The sequence below is a fragment of the Lithobates pipiens genome, unplaced genomic scaffold (assembly GCF_037356315.1).
Source record: "Lithobates pipiens isolate NorthernLeopardFrog02 unplaced genomic scaffold, aLitPip1_a1.2 Scaffold_13, whole genome shotgun sequence".
NCBI lineage: Eukaryota > Metazoa > Chordata > Amphibia > Anura > Ranidae > Lithobates > Lithobates pipiens.
This window is the reverse complement of record NW_027507718.1, coordinates 446,698,472-446,725,918: the sequence shown is the minus strand read 5'-3', so window position 1 is coordinate 446,725,918 and position 27,447 is coordinate 446,698,472. Positions and strand designations below refer to the sequence as shown.

Here is a 27,447-nt window from a genome sequence, read left to right as displayed (position 1 = left end):
TATGTCTACTAGGCCACTTGGGGGTCGTCCAACTTGGCCCTTGAGGAAGTAAAGCGAGCCACTGGCTCCCGCTGCTGTCAATCACAGCCAGTGAACCAATCCAGAGATGAAGGGGGCAGGGGCCAGGTCACAGCTTTGCCTGTGAATGAACACTGCTTCTGCGGGGGCACCTGACAGGAGGGAGGAGCCAGGAGAGCCGGTGTGGGACCCAAGAAGAGGAGAATCTGTGCTGCTATGTGCAAAACCACTGCACAGAGCAGGTAAATATAACATTTATTTTAATGGACACAAAAATCGCTTTACAATCTCCTTTAAACGTACCTGCCTGTCCACCCTGTACAGTGAGCCGCTCTCTGTAGAAATTTGGCATTGCCGAAGCTGACTGCACTTTTATATATGCGCAGGAGTGATGTCCCATCGTTCTGGCCAATGAAAGTGGCCAGCGATCAATACCTGGAAGAAGGGTGTGCTTAGCTGAGAGAGCTCCTCTTTCAGATGAGAAAGAATAAAAAGTCATGAAGAATCCTGCAATGTATCAGATTATGTCCGAGGCCAAACATCAAAAAGCAATGGAAAACCTGTAGAAGAAAAAAGCTTAAAACAAAGTGTTTAAAAATAAATAAATAAATTAAAGCATTGTAAAGCCCTCTCAAATGTAAACGTGCACATGTGTCCCATAAGTCTATGTAAATGCATGTGAATGTCAGAGGGAGCAAGAATTCTAGCACCTGAGCTCACGTTTAACTCTAACTGGTATCCTGTAAAAACATTTTAAGCTCCACCTGTGGAGATTTTAGGGACCGCAGTTTGGCGCCATCTTGACGTGTTTGGTATGTATTTACAACATCATATTTTATATTTGACCAAAAATTGGGTATTTTTTGTTTGTATGCACTGAAATTAATTTAGGTGTGTTTTTGTTTATTATTATTTTTCCTGAAACTTTTTATTTGATCAACAGCTGTGCAAATATCATGTGACGTAAAAAAAGAAATTGCAACAACCACCATTTTATTCTCCAGGGTCTCTGCTTTCAGAAAATGTTTGGGAGTTCTAAATTTATAATTAAAAATGCAGATTTTACCATGTATTTGAAAAATTACAAAATTGTCCCAGCCAGTAAGTGGTTAAAAAAAAGTCTATCAATCCTGCAAGCCTTGTCTGGACATTTTATGCATCAGACCTTGGATTAAAGAAAAATTACACCTTCAATGCTAGCAATACTGAAAATAGTGCGTACACTCCCCTTTTTCCTGCCAGCCAGTCTGGAGGTACGACTCATTCACTTTGGTGACCACGCGCTGATAAAACAGATGGCTTTACTACCCTGCGACCTCTCACCTAAAGAAGCATGTGCACACTCTACCCAGAAATGCCAGAACACACGAGCACACACACACAGCCACAGCACACAGTTAACCCTTTGATCGCCCCTGATGTTAACCCCCTACCCAGCCAGTGTCATTAGTACAGTGACAGTGCATATTTTTAGCACTGATCACTATATTTGTGTCACTGGTTCCCACAAAGTGTCAGAATGTCTGCCTTAATATTGCAGTCCCACTAAAGGTTGCTCATCGCTGCTATTACTAGTATCAAATACATAAAAGTATCCCATAGTTTGTAGGCTCTATGAATTTTGTACAACAATCAATTAAACCCTTATTGGGATTTTATTTTTACCAAAAAAAATGTAAATATATTTATTTATGCTATGTTTTATAGCAGAAAGTATTAATTTTGTGTTTTATTTTTTCAAAAAATAAAGTGCCGTGGTGATCAAATGCCACCAAAAGAGGTCTATTTGTGGTAATTCTAAAAATGCTTTTGTACAGAATTGCATAACCACGCAATTGTCAAAGTAAAGCATTGCCGTATCGCAATCTAAGGGCAGGGAGTTAAATTAGGCTGATATTCACTTTTTTTTTTTTTTTTAAGTATTGGTGAAAAAACTGCTATTGAAGCTGAAGCCCCTTGAAGCTGCTATTGCTTCAAGGGGTTTTACCAGGGTGATACATGCAGTACCGTTCTTTAGAACATGCCTGTTACTGTCACAAGGGATGTTTACATTCCTTGTGACAGCGATTAAAAAACAAAAAAGAATTTGAATTAAAATGAGTGTAAAAAAAAAAAAGTCAATGTAAAAAATATCGGCAGGAGAGGTGGGCAAAATATTGGTATCGGCACCGAAAAAATGATATTGTTGATCCTTAAGTTAAATCTTCCAGAAGTCAAGTGGTTAAACAAACCGGTTTAACCACTTCAGCCCCGGACCATTTTCCTGGTCAAAGACCAGACCACTTTTTGTGATTCGGCACTGCGCCGCTTTAACTGACAATTGCGCGGCCATGCGACCTGGCTCCCAAACAAAATTGACGTCCTTTTTTTTTTTTTTTTTTTTTTTTTTTTAACCCACAAATAGAACTTTCTTTTGGTGGTATTTGATCACTCCTGCGGTTTTTATTTTTTGCGCTATAAACAAAAATAGAGCGACAATTTTGAAAAAAAAACGCATTATTTTTTACTTTTTTGTTATAATAAATATCCCACAAAAATAATATATATAAAAAAAAAAATAAAAAATTTCCCTCATTTTAGGCCGATGCGTATTCTTCTACATATTTTTGATTAAAAAAATCGCAATAAGAGTTTATTGATTGGTTTGCGCAAAAGTTAGTGTTTACAAAATAGGGGATAGTTTTATGGCATTTTTATTATATTATTATTGTTTTTTTTTTTTTTTTTTTTGTGACTGCAACATTATGGTGGACACATCGGACATTTTTTACACATTTTTGGGACCATTGTCATTTATACAGCAATCGCTGCTATATAAATGCAGTGATTCCTGTGTAAATGACACTGGCAGTGAAGGGGTTAACCAGTGGGTGGCAGTGTAGGGGTTAAGTGTTCCTAGGGGTGTGTTACTAACTGTTGGGGGCTGGGCTTTAATTTAGTGAACACTGATCTCTGCTCCAATCACATGGAGCAGAGATCAGCGTCACTAGTTGCTAGGCAGAACGGGGAAATGCTGTTTACAACGGCATTTCCTCATTCAGCCGCCCCGTGAGACTATCGCGGGTATGCCCGCGGTGATCGAGTCCGCGTGACCCGCGACCGGACTTGTGGGGGTCCCGACCAGCGCGCCACGCTTGCGATGGCAGGGCGGCATTAAAGATTGGACGTACCTGTACGCCAATATGCCTGCCCGTGCCATTCTGCTGACGTACATCGGCGTGCGCTGGTCGGGAAGTGGTTAAGTAAATGGGGCCTTGCCAAAACTGCCAGGCAACCACGTGCAATGCAGTGCCTTTTTAGCATTAAAACAGGAACTGAGTAGGGAACATATTGCCGCTCATCTGTCAACCTCCCTCTGAAAAACGATCCACCACAGATTGCTTTTTAGAAGAGCGACAAGGACTACTACAAAGGACTTATTCTAGGAAGATTACACAGATAAAGAAATGGAGAAGATTACCTTGTTTGCTCTAACTCCATGTGTCTATATTGTGAATGTTTTTAGAGGACTTTGCCATCCAATAGAAACTTAGCATGCTTCTTCAGTGTCCCAAAATGTGAAGAAAGAGTGCACTTTTTCTTTGAGCCGATGTCTAAACTGTGAATATGACAAGTTTCATTACCCAGCTGTAGAGCTGCATGATTAATAGTTAAACAAATTGCGATCTTGATTCAACCCCACCTCATGATATTAATACAGCATTTACCCGATTTTCAGTGCAGATTTGTTCTCTGCTGACAGCTGTAGCAAAAAAACTGGCAGTTTATCAAAACATTGTCGGCACTGGGAGATGAACAAAGTATCATTTAGTTCTTTTTAGAGCAGGGTTCTTAGACCCATTTCACACAGCTTTTTTTTTTTTTTTTTTTTTTTTTTTTGCGGACTTGAATGGACGCTCCATTGAGGTCTTTGGAGCAACCGATGTCAGCGGTGACCATGTCCGCTGACATCCGATCCGCTAAAATCAGACGTATGGCGATTATGTTCGCATCCGTCCTATAGTACATGCTGTGCGTTTTTATCCGATCCCTCCATAGGAATCAACGCGCTCTGACAGGCCCCTCCCCACTCAGTGAGTAAAGACAGACCTGTCATCCGCCAGCTCAGCGGAGATCAACGGAGAGAGATCTCCTGCTGAGCTGGCAGACTCTGCTGAGTGGATCCGCCCTGTGAGAATGAGGTCTTAAACTGGTGGGCCTCCAGCTGTTCTAAAACTACAAGTCCCATCATGCCTATGCCTGTGGGAGTCAGCCTTGCAATGCCTCATGGGACTTGTCGTTTTGCAACAGCTGGAGGACCGCCAGTTTAAGCCCCCTGTTTTAGAGCAAAGGAATGACCTTCGGTCTGTAAAAGAGGTCAGTTTAACCACTTAAAGTCTATGTAAACCCGATGAAGAAAAATTTGAGCTGGGCACATATATTTGCAGTATTTTGTTATATCTCTTCAAAGCACTATGGGGTTTTTAATAAAACGGAAGAGTGCAAAATGTGGTGCAGCTGTGCATGGTAGCCAATCGCATTATAATTTCAGATTGTTCAGTTAAAGAGGAAGTAAAGGGGGGGGGGGGGGGGGGAACACACCCTGTAAGGCAAAGGCATAATGAGCTAGTATGCATAGCATACTAGTTCATTATGAATAACTTACCTGAGAACTAAGCCCCCGAAGCGGTCCTCCGTCTTCCTCTTTGCCGCTGCCATGTATCCCAGAGTGACTTCCGGGTCTCGCTGCTCTGGCGCTGTGATTCGCCGGAGCCGCGATTACGCCACTCCCGCGCATGCGCACGGGAGCCGACACTCGCGGCATTACGCAGCGATCTGCGGTCTGCCCAGTGCACCTGCGCGCCGATGTCTACGGCGCATGCGCCGTAGACAGCGGTGGCTGTCTTCGGGTAAATATCTCCTAAACCGTGTAGGTTTAGGAGATATTTCTTGGACCTACAGGTAAGCCTTAATCTAGTCTTACCTGTAGGTCAAAGTTGGTTGTAAGGGTTTACAACCACTTTAAGCTTTGTCAAAAGAAACCTGGATGCTTCACTTCCTGATTCCCACACCGAAGATGGTGCTGGCAGCAGCCGATCAAGGGATTGGCTTTGGGTGCCAACATTACGGGCACACTGGACGGGTAAGTGTACATATTTTAAAAGTCAGCAGCTGCAGTATTTGTAGCTGCTGACTTAAAAAATAAATAAATAAATAAATGGTGATGCCAGTCAGTGCTAGCTATCACTTGCTGCTCATCAGTGAAGGAGAAAAATGACTTAATTACAAAATTTACTGCTAGAAACTAAGAACCCTTTTTATTTTAAATTTTCGGTCTTATTTTTTCCAAGTGAAGTGAAATAACACCAAAAGAAAACTCTATTTGTGTGAAGAAAATTATAAAAATTTCACATGGTTACAGTGTAGCATGACCGCGCAATTGTCATTCAAAGTGTGACAGCTCTGAAAGCAGAAAAATGGCCTGGGCAGGAAGGGGGTGTAAAGTGTCCGGTATTGAGGTGGTTAATGAATTAAATAACAAAAAAAAAGGGTAAAGTTTTTAGCCCAATTTTTTTTTGTATAATGTGAAAAATGTTACGCTGAGAGAATCGTCATATTTATTCTAATCAAAAAAATTGTGATTCTCATTTTAGCCAAAATCCTGCAGCTCTACCCAGCTGTATTGTTCAAAGAATTCACTTTCTACTGTTAAAATCTGATCTCTTGTACTCTGCTTCAAAATGTTCATCCTCTGATAGTTTAATTCATGGGTTTAGGCCTTATTCAGGAAAATTGTTTTGAGATTTTGTATGTTTTTTTTTTTTTTGTTTTTTTTTCATCCGTTCATTCTGTGTGCTAGATGTGTTCTCCTTAATCCATGGTTTATAGCATGTGTGGAATGTTGTGAACACTAGATGGTGCTGACATCTTAAACTATATTTAAAGGAAGAAAAAAAAAACATTTTTGTTGATGAGTTCATTGTTAAATGTTTCAAGGACACTTACCAGTATTTATCTTTTTTCTGTTTCAGTCCCATGTGGCCAATAGCATGGCAGTGCGGTTCAGGGTTTGCCAACTTATTTATAAACTACTGGTAAATTTACCTGAAAATGCTCAAATTGATGATGACTTGTTCGATAAGATCCATGATGCCATGCTCATCCGAGTGACTGACCGAGTACCCAATGTGCGGATTCAGGCAGTTCTGGCGCTGGCCAGGCTCCAGGACCCAAGTGATGATAGCTGTCCTGTAACTAATGGTGAGCATTTATTCCTGTGACACTGATATCCTACAGGCTTATAGTCTGTATTATGTAATGCATACAGAGACTTATCTACTAAAGAAACTGAAAATGTTCACACAAATTGTGTGATTATTCACTTCAATTGTCCAATCGTGTGCAGATGAAATTAAAAAAAAAAAACCCTAGGTTTTTCTTTTCTTCTTATTGGATAATTGAAGTGAATGTTCACATTTTTGTGTTTTACATTCTCAAATCCTTAAATCTACCACAAGGAGACAGTGGAGCTGATTAATCTCCACTTTTAAACACAAACAGATTTGTAGAAGTGTTTGCTGATCAGAATAGCTTAACCACTTAAGCCCTGGACCATTTTCCAGCTAAAGGACCAGGCCCCTTTTTGCGATTCGGCACTGCATCGTTTTAACTGACAATTGTGCAGTCGTGCGACTTGGCGTCCTTTTTTCCCTACAAATAGAGCTTTCTTTTGGTGGTAAAAATATATAAAAAACTTTTTTCCTCAGTTTAGGCAGATACGTATTCTTCTACATATTTTTGGTAAAAAAAAATCTCAATAAGCTTTGCGCAAAAGTTCTAGCGTCTACAAAATAGGGGATAGTTTTATGGCATTTTATTAATAATATTATTATATATATATATTTTTTTTTTTTTACTAGTAATGGCTCCTATCAGCGTTTTTTTTTTATATTTTTTTATTTTTTTTTTTTTTTTGTGGCATGCGACATAATGGCTGACACGTCAGACAATTTTGAGACCATTTGCATTAATACAGAGATCAGTGCGATTAAAAATGTCACTGGCAGTGAAGGGGTTAACCACTAGGGGGCAGGGCAGTGTAAGAGTTGAGGTTTTTTTTTTTTCTGTAGGGGGTGTGGCTTGGCGTGTGACATCACTGATCGTCTTTCCCTGTGATAGGGTACAGACAATCAGTGACAGGCTTACTAGGAAGCATGGGGAGAGGTTTGTTTACACTTACCTCTCCCCGTTCTTCAGCTCTGTGACCCGATCGTGGGACACCGGCGGCGATCGGGTCCTGTGGCCACGGTCACGGAGCTCAGGACCAGGTCTCGAGTGCTGTTGACGTATATCGGCGTGAGGCGGTACTTAAGTGGTTAACATATCCATTTCTTCATATAATACAATGATATTCCTGCGCTACCAAATGTGGTTGTATAGTCATAAAAATGACTTCCCTACAGGAAAGCCTATAGTAAGGCTTACCTGTAGGTAAAAAAAAATCTCCTAAACCTGTACGGTTTAGGAGATATTCCCCTCGCAATGCGCCGCTGGCTAGTGGTAGTGCACCACCTTTTTGAGAACTGTTTTTTTTTTTTTTTACTGCATTTGCACACCATATGGTTTTATTTCCTATCACTGTTCTGTAAAGAATCATTTGAGTGTTTGATATACTTTTATTGTCTTATTGATGCGCTTCTATTTTATCCAAAGAAATCGCAGGGCATGCGACATGGTTTTTATACTGCCGTCGATTGGAGATGTATATTGACCTTTTGAACATTGCCCCTTTCATTGAGCACCTTTCACTTTATTGCGCACAGTATCTATGCTCATAGCGCAGCACTACCTTCACTTTATATCTCTTCCATGCTGTATATCTATATATAACATTAGGGATTGCCCTGCCAAATTTCAAAAGGTAAGGGCTCCATAAGTGGCTCAGTCTGGTACTTGCAATCCGTCACCTATACAGTCTTTTATAAGTATATTTACTTAGGAAGTTAGACTACGTGTAGATTGATGTATCTGAAATGGTATTTTGTCTCTTGAATCTCCTGGACGCTTATATAGACAAAATATAGCAGTGAACTTGCATTGTCGTATTGCCACTCTGCAATGGAGCTTCTTTGTCCGAAGCACCTAGTGATTTTATACTTGTAATATTATTCATGTTATGATTTTCTTTTGGGGGGGGGGGGGGCAGGGTTATGGCTCAAGTCAACCTCATAAGCGTCTCCCTTTCCCCCTCTGTGCAGCAGCGCGCTCAGCTCTACTGACAGCAGCATAGAATCTGCACTGTTTTACACCCAGCCACACTCTGCTCTGCTGGTTACTCCTCATATGTTTGTGAGTGCAATTCTAACCATTTTCTTTTATGTGCCTAATTAAACTAGCAATGGCGGCAATCATCATGTTTATTTTTTTTCTGCCGGGATTGCGGCAGCCAAATCAGAGACAGCTGACACGTTTGAATACAGTGAGCAATGCTTAAAAAAATGCAGTCGCTGCACTGATACTGGCAGAGAAGGGGTTAATAGGTGATCAAAGGGTTAAATGTTCATAGGGGGTGCCTACTAACTGTGGGTAGGGGAGGTTGCACTGATTGGGGGAAAACAGATCCGGGTTCCTGCTTAGCAGGAACACACAATCTCCATCTTGTCGCCTTACATAATGGCGAACTGCCTTGTTTACATAGTCAGATAGCTATTCTGCCCCTGCCGGTTTACATCCCCGCTAGCCAATCGCGGCACGATCGTGCCATCTAGTGGCCATTGAAAGAGATGACATACAGGTACATAGTTTCAGGCAATGTCACATTGCTGAGGTAAATACACGACGGCTGGTCGGCAAGTAGTTAATGCATATGCATGAAGATGAAAAACCTTCTGTGTGAAGCAGCCCCCCAATACTTACTTGAGCCTCATCTCGATCCAGTGATGTTGCATGAGAGGTTTGGCTCTCTGAGACTCTCCCTTATGATTGGCTGAGACACACTGTGCGTGCCATTGACTCTGGCTGCTGTTATTCAGTGAGCCAGCTGTCAGTCAGTGGGCCAATGAGGGGGCTCGTCCGAGCCACGGCTCCTTGTCTGAAGTGTTAAGCTGCTTGCTGTGGGGGCGCTTAGCAGGAGGGAGGGGCCAGGAGCACCAGAGCCATTTATTTCTGCCAAAACACTGCTGCCAGTAGGAAAGGAGTCTAAAAGAGATAGAAACATGTCCAGTGTGCTAATAGTGAATGGGTATTTAGCACACAGCGTGACCTCAAATCTTGTTTACTTTGTAACATGTTTGTGTTTGTTTTTCTTGCTAATGCCCCCTTGTGTTTTATAGTGGTTCTAATTGTGTATGATAGGAGAGCTGACATCTGGTCTTGTTTTGTGGGCTTTGAATATTTTTATTATAAAAATAAAATATGCTTAGTTTTTTCTCCATAGCATATATGCAGTTGCTGGAAAATGATTTGAATGCAGAAGTAAGAAGAGCAGTGCTATCCTGCATTGCACCCTCTGCCAGTACCTTGCCAAAAATTGTTGGGCGTACTATGGACGTTAAGGAACAAGTGAGGAAACTTGCCTATGAGGTACGTTTTGTTAATGAGACTATTTATAGATAATCGAGCAATTTGGAAAATAAAAGGGCTCGATCACACGATTTCTGCATAGATCAACACAGGCTCAAGGCAAAGGGGCACATAGTAAAGTTATTTTCAGTGTGTGCCCTGTTCACAGCACACCAAAGCACTGAGGTGGACTGTGGTGCATTTTGTAAAAATGCACACATGCTGCATGTTTAATGGGGATCGACTGATTATTGGTGCGGGCGATATTCACTTTTTTGGAAGCATCGGTCATAAACATTACCAGTATTGCATCAAGGGGTTTTACCAGGGTGGTGCATGCAGCTGCATCACCCTGGTCCTGCAGCCGCTTGCCTGGCCTCTCCCGTCCCACCGGGATGTCCGACCTACCAGCCGGCATGTCATTACTGGCATCTTAAAGGCGCCAGTTTAAAAAAATAGAAAGTATTAAACTCAGATCTTCATGTTTTGAATACTTTCAAGTGCAGAGGAGGGGTTTGGGGTCTTATAGACCGCCCTTCCATAAAGAGTACCTGTCACTGCCTATTACTGTCACAAGGAATTTTTACATTCCTTGTGACAGCAATAACAGTGATAAAAAAAAAAAACGTAAAAGGGCAGTGTAAAAAAAACAATCGGCCTGAAAGGTAGCTGAAATATCGGTATCGGCACCAAAAAGACGATATCGGACGATCCCTAATGTTTAATGCAGCACAACTCACCGCAGCATTCTGCTGTGCATATATTTAAACAAAGTGCCCATTGTATCCTTGTTAAGGGTACAACAAAAAGTAAACCATGCATTGCGCAGTAATGCATTTCACCACCTCTTATGGTGTGTGTGTGTGTGTGTGTGTGCAGGCGTGTGTGCAGGCAGGCAGGGAATAGCCACAAAAGGTTTGGCCATAATTCTCCTTTGAATTAAAATGTTCTCTTGCTCATTCCTCTAAATTCTTTTGATTTTGCTGCTGTGATCTGAATTGCTGTTAGGCTAGATGGTGGCCTGTTCTCCATGGTCGCGCTGTGTGCAGGAATATAGCCACTATTTCTTTCTTGCTCCTGAGATGGAAATATGAAGGGAACTGCTGTAATGGAGAGGGAAGGGATGGTTGTACGGCTGTTTCCTGAGATTGTCTGGTGTCAACATCGCCTTTTTGGAAGTGACTCATGTAGAATGTAAAGAGAAATGAGACGGAGTGCTTGGTGCTTTAAGATTGTAGCAACTACACACTGTAGAAGGATATACATTTTTAGAACTATCTTCAGGCTGGTCATGTGACTTACAGCTGCTTTAAATCTCAGATAGGGCTTCTGCGGGAGGGCCTGAGTGGTCACATGATGAGATCTCAGCCACTGCTGCAGAAGCCATGTATTGGAGCTGTAAAGCGGGCCAGAGTCACGTGAACGGCCTGAAGATCTCCCCAAATAGGTATTTACAATCCTCGTTTTTAGAAAAGACTTGGTGTGGTATGCCTGTCTATAATAGAGGGGCTGGCAGTAAGTTATGTTGCGTTAACAAACACTTTAAGGCACATTGGCTACTAGAGTCTTAGGATTTGTGAATTAAAGGGTGCCATATTAACATCTTATGGCTGTAGCTTTTTAAAGGTGTTTGATCTTTCTCTCTCTCTCTATTTAAAGGTTTTGGCTGATAAAGTTCACTTAAGAGCACTTAGCATTGCCCAGAGAGTTAAGCTTTTGCAACAAGGACTTAATGACAGATCAGGTGAGCATTCCACTGCATACTTTCTAACGAATACTGTGAAACTTTATTTATTTTTTATGTCTATTTTGGTAACTCCTGAGTAAAACCGGCGGTCAGCTACAAGATAAGTGGTCTCTGCAGTGGAAGAGGGCCCTCTCCCACCGTACTCCGGTGCCCTCCACCTCTTACCGGAGCCGTCAGCAGTGGAGGATCCGGTCCCCACTGGCTGTGCATGGAGACTAGTGAAGGGAAGATGGCCCCCACCCATCTCCATGACACTGCAGAGTGGAAGTGGTGTCAAAACGTCACATCCACCCATGGCTCTTAAAGGGACATTTTATTTTATTTTTTTAATTTTTTATTTTAAATGACTTTTATTTTATTGTAAATATGAGATGTGAGGTCTTTTTGACTCCAGATCTCATATTTAAGAGGTCCTGTCATGCTTTTTTCTATTACAAGGGATGTTTACATTCCTTGCAATATGAATAAAAGTGACACAATTTTGTTTTGTGTTTTTTAAAACAATATAAAAATTAAAAGGTAAAATGAATAAGAATAAAAAAATTTAAACGCGTCCCGCCGAGCTCGCGTGCAGAAGCGAACGCATACGTGAGTAGCACCCGCATATGAAAACTGTGTTCAAACCTCACATGTGAGGTATTGCCGTGATCGGTAGAGCAATAATTCTAGCCCTAGACCTCTGTAAATCAAAACTTGCAACCTGTAGAATTTTTTTAAACGTTGCCTATGGAAATTTTTAAGGGTAAAAGTTTGTCGCCATTCCATGAGCGGGTGCAATTTTGAAGCATGACATGAGGAAATTGTGAAGTATAGCCTCAATACAAAAGATAACTGTTAATACAAGGTGTACTATCATCCAGTAGTAATTCAAGGGAGAGAAAGGTAATTTGGGGGTTCTGGAAATGGGAGGGGAGCTGTACAAGTTAACCTCCTTATACCAATTCACAGACCAGAATACCAAAAAAGAAATGTTGGACTATACCGGTACTAAATTTGATACATAAAAATCAGAAAATATAAAGTAGAATTTCGTATAAATTTTAATACAAAAAATAGAGAAAATTTACACAACAAAAAGAAAAATAAATGTATTGCACGAAGAAATATCATGTACTAGCTTTTAACATGATATTTCTTCGTGCAATACATTTTTTTTTCTTTTTGTTGTGTAAATTTTCTCTATTTTTTGTATTAAAATTTATACGAAATTCTACTTTATATTTTCAGATTTTTATGTATCAAATTTAGTACCGGTATAGTCCAACATTTCTTTTTTGGTATTCTGGTCTGTGAATTGGTATAAGGAGGTTAACTTGTACAGCTCCCCTCACATTTCCAGAACCCCCAAATTACCTTTCTCTCCCTTGAAGCATGACATGACTCGGCGTAACATTTTATCTTTCACAATATAAAAAAATTGGGCTAACTTTAATGTTTTTTTTTAATTTTTTTTTATTCAAAAAAAGTGTATTTTTTTCCCCCAAAAAAGTGCACTTGTAAGACCCCTGCGCAAATACAGTGTGACAAAGTTTTGCAGCGACCGCCATTTTATTCTCTACGGTGTTAGGAAAAAAATGTATGTTTTGGGGGTTCTAAGTAATTTTCTAGCAAATAAAGTTGTTTTTAACTTGTAAACACATCTAAAAAAAAGACTCGGTCCTTAAGTGGTTAATCACTTGGTTTGTCACCATCCATGTCTCTCGTCACAGAGGCAGTGAAAGGAATCATGCAGAAGAAGCTGCTGCAGTCCTGGTTGAAATACACAGAGGGGAACATCTTGGAGCTTCTTCATCGTCTGGATGTGGAAAATTCTCCAGAAGTTGCAGTCTCTGCACTCAATGCAATGTTTTCTCTGTCATCTCCTAATGAGCTTGTGGAGAAGTGCGAAAATATTGATAAAAGGTAGATGAATTTATGTCTTCTCCATTTAGAACTTGGCTAGGAAGCTTTTGTGCGGTTTATAACTTAGTGGAGTTCCAGGCTTATTAAAAGTCAGTAGCTACAAAACGTGTAGTTGCTGACATTTAATAAACAGACACTTACCTGTTCCATGGTCCAGCGATGCGGTCGAACGTGGTGTCAATCCTCTCTGCTGGCGCCTCCATTGTCACTCTGCCTCCCGGCCGTGACGGCTTTTGGCTTCACAGCCAGGCAGGCACGGTGCATGTGTGAGTCACACTGCGCTCTCCCTGAGTGGATAGGCCCTCTCCTGGAACCTTTCGCGTGTCCCAGCAGATCGCCTAGAGGGTGGGGCCGCCTAAGGCAAAAGGAGAAGTCACCTTGGCGGTTTCTGGGTGGAAAAAGGAAGTGGGACAGGAAGTCACCCTCCTAACGAAGCCCTCCCCCCCCCCCCCCCCCCCCCCCAAACAAAATATGCCAAATGTGGCATGCAAGGGGGGTGAGGAGTGCTTAAAGCGGAAGTTCCATTTTTGGGTGGAACTCCGCTTTAAAGCGGGGTTCCACCCTAAAGTGGAACTTCCGCTGATCGGAACCCTCCCCCCTCCGGTGTCACAATTGGCACCTTACAGGGGGGAGGGGGGTGGAGATACCTGTCAAAGACAGGTATTTACACCCACTTCCGGGCATAGACTCCCGTGGGAGTCTATGTCATTTCCTGTCCTGCCGCGCTGTCTGCTGGAACACACACGGGTCCCAGTGACAGCGCGGACAATTCCTATTGCGCTGCGCGACTCGCGCAGTAGGGAACCGGGAAGTGAAGCCGATTCGCTTCACTTCCTGATTCCCTCACCTAGAATGGTGACGGCAGCAGCCGAGGGCCGAGCGATCGATCGGCCTTGGCTGCCGGCATCGCTGGAACCCAGGACAGGTGAGTGTCCATTTATTAAAAGTCGTCAGCTGTAGTATTTATAGCTGCTGGCTTTTAATATTTTTTTTTTTTTTTTTTTTTAGGTGGAATCCCTCTTTAAGCAAAACTTCTTCTTCCTTTTTTTTTTTTTTTTTGTTTTTTTTTTTTTGTTTTGTTTTAGATGGTGATGACGGGTTAGAACCACCCTCAGGTTTTTGTTGCCATCAGAATACTAATAGAAGAGAAATCTTCCAATCAGGACAGTCCTTCATGTGACAACTGTCTTAAGAGGATATTTCCCTCACATTGAAAATGATTTCTCACTTCCTGATGAGTTCACACGACACGAAATGAAGGGAAACCCTGGAGTGCAGCCACATTTTTTGATTTTTGCTATACATACTGAGCTAGATGAGCTCCTGAGACCTCCACCCAGAGCAATGGACTTACCGAGGTGCTGTTTTAGGAGCTTGAAATAGTTTAGTCTGTCATTTGACATGTTGTTTCAATTTTATTTTAGAAATGTACAAAGAAAATGTAAACTAAACCACAATAAATTCCTTAAAACTACATATTAGATTTTTTTTTTTTTTAATGAATATGCATATAGTAGTTTAATTACATGCACCCATTGTCCATTTTCATTTTAAAGGAAACTTTTTTGCCCAAAACTGATATTTTAAGTTTTTGGCGTATACAGTTTGTATCGATTGGTCTACAACAAGGATACATGTCCATTTACTAGAGTATGCAGCAAATACAGTCTAGCCCATTGATGACGAACCTTGGCACCCCAGATGTTTTGGAACTACATTTCTCATGATGCTCAACTACACTGCAGAGTGCATGAGCATTATGGGAAATGTAGTTCCAAAACATCTGGGGTGCCAAGGTTCGCCATCAATGGTCTAGACTTATTATCTAGATACTTCTTGCTCTGGGTTAAAGACTCCGTGGGCTTTGAAGGGATTGAATCAGTACGACAGCCAGGCAAATAGCATTTTCATAAGTAGATCAGCAAAGGCAACTTATCACCATTGTTTTTGTAAATTAACTCAATCAGTGCTTCTGGCTTTCAGTTCCCCCAAGGCACAAAGACCATGTACTGTGTCGCATATAGTGAGATATGAAGTTGCATAGCAACAGCATTTTTGTAGTTTGAATGCAGATACAGACAATATATTTTTTTCTTTCTTTAGGAAACTCATCCCGCTGGATGCTTTGACTCCAGAAAATGTTTTGTATTGGAAAGCACTTAGTGAGTTTGTTAAATCCAAAGGTGTTGAAGGTGAGGCTGCACTAGAGCAAATTTTACCAGAGCCAGCTGTGTATGCGGAGTATCTGCTAAGGTAATCATGTCCTATTGAAGTAACTGAAACATTAATATAATTTCTATTTTTATGCAGAAATCACACTTGAGGGTCGTCTTCTTTTTTTTATTTTTTATTTTTTTATAAACATCTGTTAGATTAATGTTCACAAGCATTTGTCCAAGCTGTAGGATTGTTCCCTGTATTTTCTCTAATACTATGACTTCCTTTTATCGTCTACTCCATCTAGTGGCCTAAATGCAGTGTACTTATCTGAAATACCATATTTTGGCCACTAGATGAAGTACACATCAGGTGCAGCAGTGTTTACACCACGGGGCACTGTAAGGAGTGTTCTCTGCATAATGCTGCAGAATGTACTGTCTGAGATAAAAGAGCCTGGTCATATGACTCGATTCCTTTATTTCTGCTTCTGACAGTTTATGCTGTGGTTGTAAAGCCACCAGAGAAAAAAAAAAAAAAAAAAAAACCTGCAAGACAAAGGCATCATGAGTTATGCATACTAGCTCATTATGAAATATTTTAGATCAAAGCCCCCACAGCGGTCCTGGCACACTGTTCTGCCTGGCGACATGTCTCCCGGAGTTATTTCCGGGTATCGTGGGCTCTGGCGCTGTAATTGGACCGATCTGCAATGACGTCACACAGGAGCCACCGGCAATGGCACGTCGGCTGAAGCAATGGCACGAACAAGCTGATGACGGTGGCGCATGCTGATACAGGGGACATCTCCTAAACTGATATCCTCGGTTATTACAGGTAAGCCTTATTATAGGCTTACCTGTAGTGAAAAGTGGCTTGTAAGGGTTTACAACCACTTTAATGCTGTCATGTACTCAATGCTCTTTCCTGCCATGCAGCAACTAGGAAGCATCTTGCTTCTGCTTGCAAAGAACCACATAGATTGCAAGTTTCTGTTGCCTGCCTATGGAGCATTTGGCCTTTACCTCTTTGCCTGTCAATACATTTGAATCTAATGATGGAGTCTGAGGAAGCAGTGTTGTTGTACTGCTTGCCCCCAGCTCACGTTCTGCTAATGGGGGAAACAAACATTTTACTTGTGTACAGCATCGCACGACTGTGCAATTGTCAAAGTAACGCAGTGCCGTATTGCAAAAAATGGTCATTAAGGGGGTAAAGCCTTCCGGGGCTGAAGTGCACTGCTCATCACTATTTACCCACGTGTTCGGGTACAGATAGTCCTTAAAGTGATATTAAAGCTTCAAGTGCTGACTGTAAGATTTGCTTGGGTTTTGTTCCTCTTCCTGTATGAAATGTTGCCTTTCATCCAGGTTAATTCTGTACCCATGCAGGGTGGCTCCTTTCATCCACAGTGTCCTATGGAGCCACCTGTACATGCGTTGGCCTGGTTGGCTGTGTGTATCAGTGGAAACACAGAACCCCATGGGCAAGCCACTCTCCTGCTTCCTTCTCACTGTGAATGGTTTCTAGGATTGGAGCATCTGAAGCTATCAAGCATGCTTTTCTTTCTTGAAATTGAGGAAAGAGGGAGGTAATAATGCAACTTGGTGCCGATGGTAGTGAACAGCAAAATCAGTGTTTGGGAACCCCCTATATTGCGCTAAGAATGTACAGTCCTCTTTAAATGCATCCTTAGAATGTCTTCATTCAAAAAAAAAATTTATGGGTAGGAATCGCAAAGAATTATTGCAAGAGCGGGTCCTAAAGACCATTTATTTATTTATTTATTTTTATTTAGTTATCTTCAAACACTTCCTGTACTAACAGAGGAAGAAAAAGCAGATATGACTAAAATTGAAGACCTGATGACTAAAGCATTCATTGGGCAGCAGCTGATTCGTATAATAGGCTGCCTGGATACCAGTGAAGAGGGAGGAAGGTAGGTCAAACTTGCTTATTTGGTGTTGCGTCACTTCACCTTTTGCTATAGAAACCTTCCCGCGTACTCGTTATATTTCTCTGCTATCTTTTACGAACCTCCAGAATCTCTGTTCTTGATTATTCTGACATCCCCCTAATTTATATAATCTGATAACAGAGGAGCCACAAAAACATATATAAAATCTGCATTTCTTCACCAAATAAAAAGATTTACTACTGACAAAATACAGTTTACAGTTGTCAAAAGAAGCCATATGGTCCTGGCTTTCTAGAAAAGGAAATAAATAAGTACTGAGCTCAACACAAACTTTGATCTCTGAATATCACCAGTTAACAGCTTTACCGCTGAGGTAGAGATGCAAACATGTAGGTTAGCTGATATAATTTTGCTCTTTGAGCTTGACTTTCTTTAAAGGAGAATAGCCACAGTTATTTGGGCTGTATTTCTCCTATGGATCACAGGAGTGCAGGAGTGACCTGTTTTCAGCCTATAGCGGGCTAAAGCCTGCTGCTGGCTGATGTCACAGAGCAAGTCCAGGCTCTGAAATTATCCTGCCCACTGGCCACCCAGTACACCGGCAGCAGCTGGGTCAGCCTCTTAGGAAGTGCCCCTCCCCTCCACTGCTCGGTGCTCCAGTGAACGTGGGGAGCGCAGAGAGCCAGAGACTGATGGTCCTAGTTCTCATTGCAGATCTGGTGGGGGACAGATGCAGAATCAGATCATTGCTGCATCCACCTAGGGGAGTATACTTTTTTTTTTTTTTTCCCCTAAAACCCAAACTTTCTCGAAAATGAATACAGCTGCCTCATCTAAGGACTGGTAAGCTGCAATCTATTATGGCCTTATCACACCACCCCATCTGCTGAGATTGCATTCTTTTGACAAGGCTGCCAAATACACCAACAAACCATGAATCCTGCAAGAGGTGATTTTGGTGATGCACTGTGGCATATGAGCATGTAACTGCTTGTTGTGCTTCAATCCAATGCGCTGGGTAGGTGTGTTGGGGTTCAATTTAGATATGATTTTAAATCGCACTGGTGTAGTTATATGGACACTGTATGCAAATAGTGCTAAGCTGAATATTCGGTTTCACAGCCTCATTCATTTTCATATGTTTCCCAGACAATCTTCCATCCCAGACAGACTGTATCAGACGTTATCAGTGTCATTAGATATTACTAATTCTACTGAAAATGTTGCCTGTCATGCTAAATCCACTGGCTTTAAAATGTTCTGCATCACTGACTTAGAAAAATGTAGATCAGAAGTTCTGACTTCTGCTTGTAGCAGGCCAGACTCAAAAAACAAAATAATAAAGCCATAGATTGCCAGTGGCAAGCATTTTCAAAATGAGTTTGGTTAGTGGTCATTTTTCTTTTGATAGGCAGTAGCTTCCTTCGCAAGAGTGGGTTAAAGCTTTCTAGAGCCTTGGTGGCCAACCTGTTACCTGGGGACCTCACGCATCTTTGGCTCTTTTTGTGTGAGGCCCTGCTAATCTGTGTTTCTGTTTATAGCAATAATTTCAAGCAGCCTATAATGTCCCCAGTCTTGGATTGTCTCCTGAAACATGCCCCCAGTCTTCAACAAATCCTGCAGTCTTTGACCATCTCCTGTATCATGTACATAGTCTTTGACTAAATCCTGTTTTGTCTATGATAATGAACATTCACTGAATTTTGTGTGCAGCCCTTTCTTGATAAGGGGGCCTAAAGTGTGGCTCCTGACATCATCAGAGTTGACTACCACTGATCTAGGGGAAAAAAACAGGCTAGAAGGTCACTATTAGGGAGAACCATAAAATGCATAAGGTTAGTACACAAAATGGATGGTTAACATGGCCCATTATGATTGTATAAAAACTGTCTGTTTCTGTTAAAATACTTCACATGGCCAAGAAGCACTGAGGGGAAAAAAAATTTGCCTCCTCCTCCTCCTCCTCCTCCTCCAAAGTCAAGTATGGTAAACAATTTAGTGAGGGCCGCCCACATATGTTTTCCAGAATGTCAAATGCTAGGCTTGAGTGCACTCCCCAACTGAGAGGAGGTAAAAGGCTAATTGTACCTAATAATAATTTAGCAGCTCTTCACTGTAAAAAGGGGAAAAAAAAATCCTCCTTTTCCATTAGGCCGAAGGGGTTTTTTTTTTTTCCTGCTTTTCTACAACAAAAAGTACACAAAGGAATTAAATGACTGTATTCGTACAATAGTCAGACTTGCTTTGAAAGTTGGCATGTTTTACTTTCCAGAAAACGTCTTCTTGCGGTATTACAAGAGATACTTATCATGCCCAATGTCCCAACATCATTTATTTCCCCTCTGGTGGAGATCCTGCTCCGCGTTCTAAAGGATGATGACCGTAGAATCGTAACTGTAAGTAGCAGACTATTTGCAGACCTAGATCAATTTTTTGATACCCATACATAAAAAACTTTGCTCTGTAAATGCCTTCTGGCATTGTTTATTTCATAACCTATTTTTAAAAAAATTCAAGCTTTTTGGCATGAACAAAAATGATGGTTCCCATAACCTAATCAATTTTTGCAGCACAGCTTTGTGAGGCAGTCACTGCAAGCAATTGATTTCTGTAGTTATCTCTATGACGTCTGCACCTGCCAACATGTACAGTAGTTTGGCCAACTCTTCTTCAGCAAACTGATTCAGCGGTTTTAAGGTTTGAATGGTATTGCCCTTCGGGCAGCATAGTTCAGGTCTTTCCATTGATGCTTGATAGGATTCAGACCAGGGCTCATAGAAGATCCCTTCAGAATGTTTTGTTCTTGGCAATTCTTGAGTGCTTTTTATCACGGTTTTGGATCATTATCCTGTTGGGACCTGTGACTGAGACGGCACTTTATAACACTGGCAGTATATTTAGTTTAAAAATTCCTTGATAGTTTTGAGCTTTAATCTACACACAAAATGCTGCCCTTGCCAGACATAGTAAAGCGGCCCCAAAACCTAACCAAGCCTCCATGGTTTCAGATGGTACTGTTTTTTTTCTTTAAAAATAAAATGTAAAGCTTTGACTCAGTGAATATAGAGCTGGCATGACTTGCCAAAACTGTCCGTTATGTCTCTTCTGTACAAACAACAAGCTTTGTGGCTTGTTTTTCTGGGTCTTCTGCCTTTTGAGCCTTCTGTCATTCAGAAAGCAACAGATGGTGGGATCAGATATTGATGTACCTTTAACCTTTGAGTTGAGCTTGTATATCTTTTGAACGTTTTCCTTGACTCTTTGGGGTTGCTTTACTAAGACTGGAGAGTGCAAAATCTGGTGCGGCTCTACATGGTAGGCAGTTGGCTTCTGATTTCAGCTTGTTCAATTAAGCTTTGACAAAAGACTCTGGAAGCGAATTAGTTTCTATGCAGATCTGCACCAGATTTTGCACTATCCTTCTGTTCCATCTGGAGTCCATGTTTGCTTCTGTGGCCATGTCCAGTTGGCTTCACAGATTTGCTTCTTTGCTTTCTCTAGTTTCATGTTCAGTGTAGTGCACATGATACCAAAACATTAACTACTTTTCTCTATTTAAGGGTGACTGCAAGTTTTGAATGTATGTGACAATCTAATATTATGGGGGGGAGTTGTGTTTGGCATATCACAATGTTCAACTTATTTTTGATCTCCTCTAGGGGTACCAAAATGTAAGTCCAGGGCATTTAGGAATATCTTTGTCATTGTAGAATACTCAATAGTGTCTCTTTTCATGCGCTTTTTGCTTTACTCTATCATACCAAAGACCTGCAGGTATACACAAGACAATTGCTTTTAATTTCATCACCTTTCAGGTGGAATGAAGCAGCATCAATGTGCTGTAAGAATACTAATCAAATTATATATACATATTTTTTTTTTTTTTTCTTCTACTTGTTCACAACTACTTTAATCTTTTAGGTAGCAGAAATGATTTCTGAGCTCAGAGAGCCAATTGTCATGGTCGACAATCCACCAGATGTTGCAGAGTCCAGGAAACTACAAGTTAAGGTATGGTTCTTTATAATTTCAGTCCAGTGCTTCATTTGTAGTTGGGGCAGGTGGTAAAACCTTACCTAGCCCCCCCCCCCCCCTTTTTTTTTTTTTTTTTTTTTTCTTTTTGCTACAGGGGCTGTACACATGCTACGGCAGGAATTATACCCCCTGTTGCCCTCTGCAAATTTTACTGCCCACTGAGCGTGACCCATTCAAGTGAATAAAGCCACGCTGCAACTGCGCACAACACGCACGTTTGCGGCAGTTATCTGGTGTTTAGAGGGTTAACTCAGGTCCTTGTATCACCACCACACCGTCTTTCAAATGCTTTCTAAAGAGTGATACCGTTTTGGGGCCCTGCTCGCTAGAGTTTACAATCTACAGCGGGGTACTGCACCTATGCACATCCCCCAGAGTGGCACCAAGCATGTCCTGCTATTGCAATGCCTCATTTTCAATAGGGTTTCTGTGGCTGCGTGCCTAGCCTTCTCTTTCGAGGCAGGATTTTGGTCTGGCAAGTTTCTGATAAGCCTATTTTGTTATTGAAGTAGTGCTTCCAATTGTTTTATCTAACGTGGACCTAGATTCTGCTATCCCTAGTAATAGATGCATGGGTGTAGTTAAGGAACAGAGAGCTTGTCTCACTTAGGCATAAAGTTGTTTGAATTGAGGTCTGCTTTATTAACAGTTGCTTCTCTTGCTTGACACAAGCACACCCTAAAATATGCACTGATGTAATGTAGAAGATTATTGTAAAGTAATGTAGTCTGATTGCAGATTGCTAATATAAAAGTGCAACTTATGGAAGCCAAGCAAGCTTTGGAGGAAGCTATAAATGCCCAAGATTTTGGCAAGGCATCAGAATTAAAGGAAAAGGTGTCCGAGTTGGAAATGGTGAAAGCGCAGCTGATTAAAGAAGCAGAAGAACCAGAACTTAAAGAAATCCGTGTTGAAAAGGTTTGGCCTGCTTTTTCGACACATGACTATTCTTTCTCTTAATCCCTTTTTTATTTTTTATTTTTTTTCACCCTTTCTCTGTATGGTTTTCTTTTTCTTTTTCCAGAATGACCCTGAAACACTTCTAAAGTGCTTGATTATGTGTAACGAACTCCTAAAGCACATTTCACTTTCTAAAGGACTTGGAGGAACGTTGAATGAGATAATTCAATCACTGGTAAGTGCCTAGGAGAAGCAAAGTGACTCTTGGGAAATACAATAAATCAGGCAGTCACTTCAGTGTGGTTCAGGAGTGTCTGGCCCAGTATTCCTCAGAGGTGTGGCTTCAAATCGAATATTGATATGATCTAATGGTCTCATATTTACAGTGATAATTGGGTGTAAAAAGGAGGCCTATATCAGACTAGGTATCCAGAAGCATGTTTTTAGATTTTATAGGAGTTTACATAAAAAAGTGAGATTACCATTTTATGCAGTCTGCTTTTTTAACATGGTTTTTCCTTTTTGGTGGCTGTGCTGGTTGAGTTGAGGCACTGAAATTATAAACTTGTACATGTCTGCTTCATAGTAAAATGGCAATTATTGAATGAAATGGATAACCCTCCATTAAACAGCAAAATAATGTTTTTTGGATTTATTTTTTTTTTCAAATATTTTTATTGAAATTGACATATAAAATTGTAGGGAATATACAGCTGTGACTTAGGAGTGACATCCTCCACTAGACATAAATAGGAAATTGCTAGTAGAAAGAAGACTAAGGTAAAGGAGTTGTAAAGTCAGAAGGTGTTTTTTTTTTCTTCTCTTGATGCATTAACCTCCCTAGCGGTGATCCCGAGTCTGGCTCGGGTTGGGATTTTAGTTCCAGGAGCGGTAACCCCGAGCCAGACTCTGGATCGCATCGCTGGATACAGGGAGAAGTTACTTACCTTGTCCCCTGGATCCAGCGATGTCCTCCGCGATGTGTGACCGAGCTGTCCTCCGCTCGATTCACACAGTGCCCGAATGCCGCCGAGCTCCGTTCCCTGTGACGTTACGGCGCGCGGGATCGGAGATCGGTGGCAAATTCACAAAAAGTAAAAACACACAAAACACGCAGTACTGTAATCTTACAGATTACAGTACTGCATAAAAAAATTACACACTCCCTTTGTCCCTAGTGGTCTGTGCAGTGCACTGTTTTTTTCTGCCTGGAATTTGGAGATTGTCCATAGCAAACAAAGTGTCCCTTTTTCAGTGTTTTAGGATTTGATTACATTATTGAATAATTATTATTATTTATTATATTATAAACTTTATCATACCCGGGATGTCTGCTAGACTCTGGTTTGAACAGATTTAAGAGAGTAATTCCTAAGAATTACAGGACTACAATATAAAACGCCAAAATAGTTGTACCGCTTTCAGCACCTAAAACCAGAACTAATAATACCGCCAGGGAGGTTAAGATAAAAAGCCTTCTGTGTGCCTCAGCCCCCCCCCCCACACTTGAGGTCCCTCTCTATCCAGCGATGTTCCCAAGTGCCTCGGCCATTAGATTCTCCCTCCTGACTGGCTGAGACATAGCAGTGCCACCACTGGCGGTCACTGCTGCCAATAGGGAGAGAAAAGGTGGGACCAGGTCGGGGCTCCGTGTCTGAATGGACACAAGGAGCTTTGCCTTGGCTCAGATGTCCCCATAGCAAGCTGCTTGACTTTCAATAAAGAATGACTAAGGTGGGCTGGATACAAATGCATGCCACACCTTTCATATATTTGAAAAAAAAAATTGAAAATCATTTATCTTTTTTTTTTTTTCCACTTCACAATTATAGGCCACTTTGTGTTGGTCTATCACCTAAAATTCCCCCCAAAAAATTTACGTTTTTCGTTGCAACATGACAAAATATGGAGTATGAATACTTTTTCAAGGCACTGGAAGTGCCTTTTCCCTTCCATAACTCGGGACAAGTATATACCAGAAGAGAAGATCAAGAGGGTGGGAGGGAAAAGGGAGCGAGGTGTCTGAGGTTCAAGGCTCCAGGAAGCATGCATCAAAATCTAGGGGTAGAAACCTTTCAACCCAGGGTTGCCAGATTGTTTAGTACATGTGGATTCCTTAAAGAAGCCTCAGTTCTGGTATGTATCATTGCTTGGGAGATCTTGCAGAGTACTTTGTATTCTGGCCACCAAAACACAAGTGTGTGTCTGTGTGCGTTTTTTTTTTTTTTTTTTTTTTTTTTTGTGAGAGCCTTTTTGTTCTGTAACCAAATATTCCTTTTCTGGCCCCATGCAGATACTTCCAGGAATAACCAATGTTCATCCTTCTGTAAGGAACATGGCAGTTTTGTGCATTGGCTGCTGTGCTCTGCAGAGCAAAGACTTTGCAAAACAACATATGACTCTGCTTCTGCAGGTAAGAAAACATGCAGCTCTCAAGAATCTTAAGCTGAATATGAAGATTTTTCTCCTATAGTTACAGTACATATGACTTTTGCTTGTGTGTGGGGGTTTTTTTTTTAATATGAAGAGTAACCTAGTGGTTAACCCCTTCACTGCCAGTGTCCTTTACACAGGAATCAGTGCATTTGTATAGCACTGATTTGCTGTATAAATGACAATGGTCCCAAAAATGTGCGATGTGTCTGCCATAATGTCACAGTCACGATAAAAAGCGCTGATCACCACCATTAAAAAAAGAATTAATAAAAATGCCATAAAACGATCCCCTGTTTTGTAAACGCTATAACTTTCATGCAAACCAATCAATCGCTTATTGTGATTTATTTTTATTTTTTTTTATACATTTTTGGGGGATATTTAGTATAGTAAAAAGTAAATGTTTTTATTTTATTTTCAAAATTGTTGCTTTTTTTTTTCTCTTTATCTTGGGCATAAATTATAGCTAGTAAGCTGCTAATGCCATCCACCAAAGTGTCAAAGCACACATAATTTGGCCTTTAGTTACATTTTTTTATTAAATCCCATGCAGCCACTGTCTGAAGGTGTCTATTACGCAGTCTTTATTCTGGACTCTGAGGGCAACACTGGAAGTAGCTCAGAGAATGAACCTTGCTAGAATCCTGAAGCACATGGACTTGCTTTTCGCATGTTCATTTGAGGGCTCTTTAGAGGCTAGCGGGCAACCAGGAGTGGAGATTGTTGCTAGGAATTATTGCCATTTACAATGTAGGCTTTTTGTCCATTTTAGGGCTGATTCACACCAGATAAATTCCAGTGTTTTTTCTGAATCAAAAACGCATGGACAGTAGAATATATATGGGTTCCAGTTGCCTAGTTCACACCAGTGTGCTCAGTTCCAGTGCTAAAAAAAAGTAGAACGTTTATTTTTTATTTTTATTTTTTTCTGCACAAAACTACTAGAATATGGCAAATTGCATCAAAATCACAACCAATATCCCAGGAAACTAGAAAGAAAAAGGTAAAGACTCATTGCAACACAGCAAAATTGCACATGCAGAAATGCATGTGGACTGCATTTCTGTGGTGTGAATGGGCCCTCAATGTTTTGACTTCTGTAGAGCAGACAATGCATTGTTTCCCGCTGTTGGATCTTTGTGTTGAATTTCAAAAGCAATATAAAATATATACACCTGTTCTTCTGGACTGTTGTGCTTTTTTTTTTTTTTTTTTAATTTTTTTTTTATTATTATTTTTAGATATCGCAGCTTGATGAGGTCAAGGTGAGGACCAGTGCCTTGAATGCAGTGTTTGATCTTCTTCTGATTTTTGGACTTGAAATTCTAAAGCCAAAAGAAGATGCTGGCGATAACCCCGAAAATAAACAGGAAGATGAAACGGGTGGGGCCCTTGAGACTGAACAATCTGACTCTGCAGAAAAACCTGATGAAGAAATAACTGAGACTTCTGCTTTGAATTCCATATTAAAGATGTTCTCTGATTTCCTGGACAGTGAGGTATGAAAGCAATTGGGCCTTTTTTTGCTTATTCTGCTGATTCGTAATACGCCACTAATTTATTTAGGACTACGGAAGCACAGCCAATTGCCATTTCAGCATATCGCGTTCCTTTACACATTTGTAGCGCTGGCTCCTGACGAGCAGGTGCTATGGTTTTTGAAAAGTTAAGTTGCCTGAAGCCACATTTGGGCTTCGGGACTATTTCTCCAAATTTCTGGTTTCAGTACCAGTCCAGCTGGGGTGCACAGGGTTCTCCTTGACCGCAGGTGTCGCTGTCACCGCCGGCAAGAGTAGAAACGCAGTCTAGCTGGGTGCATTGAATGCCACTTATCTCTCGGAACCATCCCAGTGGGAGTGTTTTCCTGCTGTGCATTCTGGGGGGTGGTATTTAAGGTACCGACGCCACGTTGGCCGGGAGTTTTTACTGTCCTCCTGACCCATCCCCATGGCGCTCCTGGCCTGGGGTGCAGAACTATGCATCCTGAGTCTCGGGGCCGGCTGGCTCGAGGCAACACAACTGCAGGGACAGGCCCGAGCGAATTTCGGGGCCTACTGATCCAAGGGTGGCCCGGTGCTGTCTCATCTGAAGGGAGAGGCCCAGCAACTGAAGAACACCAGGGGAGGACTTTTTCAGGAGAAGACCATGCACAAGGCTGGTTTCTCTGAAGGAGCCTGGAGGCTTAGTTGAAGGACGCAACCTGGATCAACACTCGTATGGCATCGCTGGATCGGCTGAGAGAAACGTACCCTATGTCAGTTCTTTAAATTTATCCACATCCCTCAGGGATGCTCAAGTGTATCTCACAAGTCTGTGGCAGAGACTTTGTCGAAAGCCCCGCCGGCTGCTAGGCCTAGTGAGAGAGTTCTATCCTGGGGTTGTTAAATCCAGTTGTGAAACAGTTTTTATTCTCTAGATTTTCTCTAAAGACTTCCATCTTGCAATCTAAGTGCCTGAACTCACTCCTAATCCTCTATTGAGAGACTTTGTTTTGCTCTAAATAAATAACCCAATAGAGAATTCAGTGTCGGTTTCCATATTCTTTGGGCCATCTACCACAGGAACCCCAAGACAGACGCAAACAAGTAAGGTAACGGTAAGCCCAAATAAAATCAGCAGCTCCTTCGGGGTCAGTGCTACTCATTGAAGATGTTTAAATTTATCTGCGTGTTTATCTAATCAACTAATGAACTGCTTGATTATATAAATAGGGAAGGTCCCATGTAGTGACGAATACAGCTTTTTCTTGGGTGGAATGGCTAAACAGAACAGTGTTCTTTCTGAACTGTTAGTC

The 27,447-nt window shown here is 41.3% G+C and overlaps 1 protein-coding gene across 1 annotated transcript in view; it reads left to right on the top strand.

The window, feature by feature from the left end:
- NCAPG (non-SMC condensin I complex subunit G) overlaps positions 1-27,447 on the top strand; it is a 56,693-nt gene that overhangs the window by 8,186 nt on the left and 21,060 nt on the right. The window contains exons 3-14 of the mRNA XM_077477728.1: positions 6,030-6,258; positions 9,434-9,579; positions 11,218-11,302; positions 13,015-13,207; positions 15,311-15,460; positions 17,163-17,303; positions 19,555-19,678; positions 21,204-21,293; positions 22,056-22,235; positions 22,342-22,452; positions 24,511-24,630; positions 25,895-26,152. Of these exons, the coding sequence (XP_077333854.1) occupies positions 6,030-6,258; positions 9,434-9,579; positions 11,218-11,302; positions 13,015-13,207; positions 15,311-15,460; positions 17,163-17,303; positions 19,555-19,678; positions 21,204-21,293; positions 22,056-22,235; positions 22,342-22,452; positions 24,511-24,630; positions 25,895-26,152 (1,827 nt within the window). The remainder of the gene's footprint in view (positions 1-6,029; positions 6,259-9,433; positions 9,580-11,217; positions 11,303-13,014; positions 13,208-15,310; positions 15,461-17,162; positions 17,304-19,554; positions 19,679-21,203; positions 21,294-22,055; positions 22,236-22,341; positions 22,453-24,510; positions 24,631-25,894; positions 26,153-27,447) is intronic.